This window comes from Physcomitrium patens, chromosome 13, assembly GCF_059467195.1.
Source record: "Physcomitrium patens ecotype Gransden chromosome 13, ASM5946719v1, whole genome shotgun sequence".
In the NCBI taxonomy this organism is placed as follows: Eukaryota; Viridiplantae; Streptophyta; class Bryopsida; order Funariales; family Funariaceae; genus Physcomitrium; species Physcomitrium patens.
Window position 1 is genome coordinate 17,402,183 of NC_143422.1, and position 4,252 is coordinate 17,406,434.

Below are 4,252 nucleotides of genomic sequence, written 5' to 3' on the forward strand. Positions count from 1 at the left end.
TTAGTCGTGAAGGATAGTTTCAACAAGACTTGATTATCGGTTTTGTAAAATAACAGTGCTTCAACAGTTTTGTACCTAAATCAAAAAGAATGAAATTTCATTAAACTGATAAAAGAAAGAACGACGTACGATGAGATGTGACTGATTATTTTGTGTTTCTATGCATGTTTGGCATCCTCCACAGAAGTGCTGTGCATTGTCAACATGAGCATTTGTCTGTTCTACAGAAATGAATTCAAAACTCAAACAATAAGTCATCTGATGCTTGAAAGTGATCAGGACACCAGTGACACCGATATTCCAGGTAACGTGTTTTCTATAGCAAATGTAAATTGTAACTCTCCCAAGCGTCAACCAAGAAATTGGGTAATTCACCAGACTCAGTTGACTGGATAGATATCCTTGGAATACCTTCAATGAACTCCAATTGGAATCTAAAGGATAGTGCTCTTTAAACAAACAGTAAATTTTACCATTGAAAAATCTATGAGTCGTAGGCTAAAATATGAAGAGCAAAAATGTCATTCGATGCTTAACTAGCCCATAAAATCCGCAACTGTGCAATGTGGCGTAATAACTCTTCCTTGCCTTGGTTAGTCTCGGAACTTGTCATTATCCATGGAGGAGTCTCAGCGTACAACGGTTTTATTCTATCCAGAAAATCTTTAATGTTTTCTTCTGGTTTCCGCCCCCCATTCTTCTTCTTTTTCTTCCTGTCGCATTTTGTAAACACGATGGTGACTGGAATCTGTGGACCAAGAAATACCTCCCACGCATTTAGTTTCGAAGATTTCTTTGGCCTTTCCTCTCATCGGGTTCCGATGAACGTCACCTCTAAAGCCGAATCCAACAAACGTAGCACCCACGGCTATTTAAAAAATGCTTCAATAAAAATAAAAATAAAATAAAAAAGCACCATAGGCTGAGTACGCATGGTATCACACATTACCTTGTTACGACCAAGCCAGCCAACGCAGTCCAGATCAATTTGTTGAGGCTCAATGCTAGAGTCAACAAGAAGTAGCACGGAAACAAGTGTTTGTCGCTTCAAAAAATAACCTTTTGTAAACTCATTCCAATCAGTGCGTATGGCAGTTGGAGCCTTGGCATATCTGGCACAACCACAATTAAAATAATCAATTGCCGACGTTCGGAACAGATCACAAGTTCAACAATATAGTGGATGATGATACAATCAAGAACGCGATGTTGTGATTGTAACCAGTAGTTCTACACTACAAACATGGTGCCAGATAAATACAAAAGAGATGAGCTTCTACCCGTAACCAGGAAGGTCAACTAGGTACCACGTCTTGTTGATAAGATAGTGGTTAATGAGCTGTGTTTTACCTACACAATATTCAGAACTTTGATTAGCACAATCCAAAAGGCTCGTCACAGTTAGTCGGTATTATGTTTCCAAGAACAACCACTCTATCCAAACTTTCTCACCATTAGCAATCGGGAGGAAAGCCTCGTAATAAGTGAGTCAAGGTTCAAAAGCAGCGGACACCCAACAAACTCGTGACTTGTATCGTTTCCTGATTTTAGATCCGTTTGGTAACCAATACAGAGCCAAACTGTCCTTCTTTAACTCCCAGTCTTGTCACGGCAATGCCACCATAGGATCACAAGATATCATGAATCAATCGCAATCAAGGCATCTCCAAACGACGATCATGAGAAATATTGTAAAAAGCTTCACAACCTTGAACATGATATGATCGCAAACACAAATTACGTCACGCCATCAGAGGTGAACAAGTGTGATTCTGTGGCCAGTTTGGCTTGCATCATGTACCTCTCTACAATGCAGTGGTGACACAAGTCATCTTACCAGTCTAAAGCACACTTAGGAGTACGTGAATTTTGCAAAAACAATAATCTGATATCGCAGTCGACAGTAGAGTGCACAAACCACTTTTTGCTACATTAGTGATCATAAACAAAGATTGCACTGACCAGGTTTCTTGGATGTTTGTGCAAGCTCCTTGCGATGAACCAGCGCGTTAATAAGAGACGATTTTCCAACGTTAGAACGCCCCACCAGCGCAAATTCTGGGTGTCCCTCATGAGGGCACTCCGATTCCTTGCTACTACTCTTGATGAAATCAGCTGACTTTATCAGCGCAAGTCGACCAACCTCTGCACCCGCCGTGATGACTATGTTCGACCCTAGCATTGATTTCAAACCTTTATCGACTCCATCTCCAGGCTGCGCGGTGTGGTCAGTCAAATGCGTACCGATAGATTCAGAGAACTCAACTGCTGCTAGCGCCGCCCGCGACTTCTCCACCCGAGCAAACCTCCTTGTCGCAAAACCCCTCTCCAAACCATCCAATTTAAAATTCCGCAGCAAAGTCCAGCATTCCCATGACTCCTTCACACATCTCGAGCTTGGTTTCCCACCCAACAAGCCAGGAACCACAGCAGCAGCTGCCGCAGAACTAGAGGCATACGAATGGGACAGAGTTCGAGCCAGAGCCATGGAGGCAGGAAGGACGCAGCGACATTGATGAAGCAGCATCAAATGATGATGCAGCCCCATTTCAAAAGACCTCAAGCACGATCTGCTGAACACATGCCTTCACAAGGCACCGCACTAAACCCTATACCCCCATTTCACTTCCCTGTGCCCCTATCTCGCCTCAGCCATCGAAGCGCACTGAATCCCCCACCAAATCCGCTTCAAGTGCGTTCGAATTCAAGATCATAACTCGGAGAAGCGATTGGAACGCGACAAAGCTTCATAACTGTAGTACACACATGAAATTTGTGCTGCTGCAGGAAGCATTCTTCTGCTGCAAAATTGAGGAAGACGGGCTTGAGGTGAGGCTGGAGCATTGCGTCATAAACCCTAAAACCACACATTCATCCAATACACAGACGACGCTTAGTTCATCTAGTTCATCTAGTATTAGACGTATTTTCCTCGTCGAATACGCCTAGTTCATCCGTATTCGACGAGGAAAATAGGATGTAAAAGAAACGAAAGACAATGCCAAGTTCTCTTTCCATATTATTGTGTGAAGTTTTCATTTTAGTTGTGTGTGGAATATGAATATGAAGTCAGGATTAGAGAATGAAATAATATAATTATGGAACTAGAAACTCTCATTATTTCTTAAATTTATATTCCAAGAATTACAAGTAATCCTACGTCTTCTTGATACTTAATGTTAGTTTGATTTCTTTGGTAATTTAGACTAAAACTCTTAAGGTTACAATTTACAATATAACACACTGTAATATATATATATATATATATATATTTCTCTTCTAATATTTTGAGAGAATATATATACTAAAAAAATTGATTATTTTACATAAAAATTAATATATTAAAGTAATTATGATTTCATTTGTATCAAAAAAGTTGCATAATTATATCTTAATGTGTTTATAATTGTATAATAACAGATATTATTTTTAAAATAGATATAAAAAGATCTTGTTTTTTGGTAAAAAGATATAAAATTGATTAATTAATTAATTAATCAAAAAATTGTGCTAATTGAAGTTGTAAAATTTTATTTTTACTTTTATATAATAAGAAAGTTTGCCTTAATAAGAAGATGTATTGTGATGAACCTAAACATACTTTCTTTTATCATTATTTTCTCAAAAGAGAGACACAACCATATATATATATTATAAAAATTTATAATAAAAAAAATAAAAATTTCTTTTTTCACAAAATCATCTTATAAAGGTTTAATAATATTACAAAATTATCTCTTTATTTCACAATATAAGTTCTTCCGAAAATCCAAAAATCATTTTGTTTCTATTAGTACCATATTTCATTTCAAATCTTTTCTAATTTTTTGAATAATATTTTTTCATAATAAAAAATATGTAAAATATAAAAAATTAAACATTGCATATAAAAATCATAAAAATCTACTTTTTACTTTTTAAAGATGTAATCTATAAAATCTTTCAAATATAAATAATAAATCTTTGTTATTAAAATACAATAGTATTTAATGTATTGTGAAGTTTTAAATTAATTTTACTTTTTTAAGATTAATTTATCTTTAAAATAAAATATTATAGACTTTATTTCTTATAGTTTGAGATTTTATTTTATTATTCTATTATTTTTTATTTACCTAATACAACATCATAATATGAATTATATTTAATGACAAGAAAAATCAAACTCATGTTTGTGAGAACAAGAGTGACTATGTGTAAAATTTTAAAAAATTAAAAAATTAAAATTTTATATTTATTTTAATAAAACATC

General features: G+C 35.5%; 1 protein-coding gene across 1 annotated transcript; it reads right to left on the reverse strand.

The window, feature by feature from the left end:
- Nucleotides 1-298: 298 nt before the first annotated feature.
- LOC112290877 (GTP-binding protein At2g22870) lies at nt 299-2,839 on the reverse strand. The gene is made up of 4 exons (XM_024537691.3): nt 1,963-2,839; nt 1,281-1,350; nt 950-1,112; nt 299-748 (listed from the first exon to the last, which is right to left on the reverse strand). The coding sequence occupies exons 1-4, from the start codon at nt 2,546-2,548 to the stop codon at nt 533-535; spliced, it is 1,035 nt and encodes a 344-aa protein (XP_024393459.1). The 5' UTR covers nt 2,549-2,839; the 3' UTR covers nt 299-532.
- Nucleotides 2,840-4,252: the final 1,413 nt, after the last annotated feature.

What these genes read in the sequence shown, in the direction of transcription:
- LOC112290877 (XM_024537691.3), bottom strand. Translation starts at nt 2,548, where the DNA reads ATGGGGCTGCATCATCATTTGATGCTGCTTCATCAATGTCGCTGCGTC. An exon ending in ACAAACATCCAAGAAACCTG is followed by an intron (nt 1,351 to 1,962) that starts GTCAGTGCAATC and finishes AATATTGTGTAG; the next exon opens with GTAAAACACAGCTCATTAAC. An exon ending in GCTGGCTTGGTCGTAACAAG is followed by an intron (nt 749 to 949) that starts GTAATGTGTGAT and finishes CTTGGTCCACAG; the next exon opens with ATTCCAGTCACCATCGTGTT.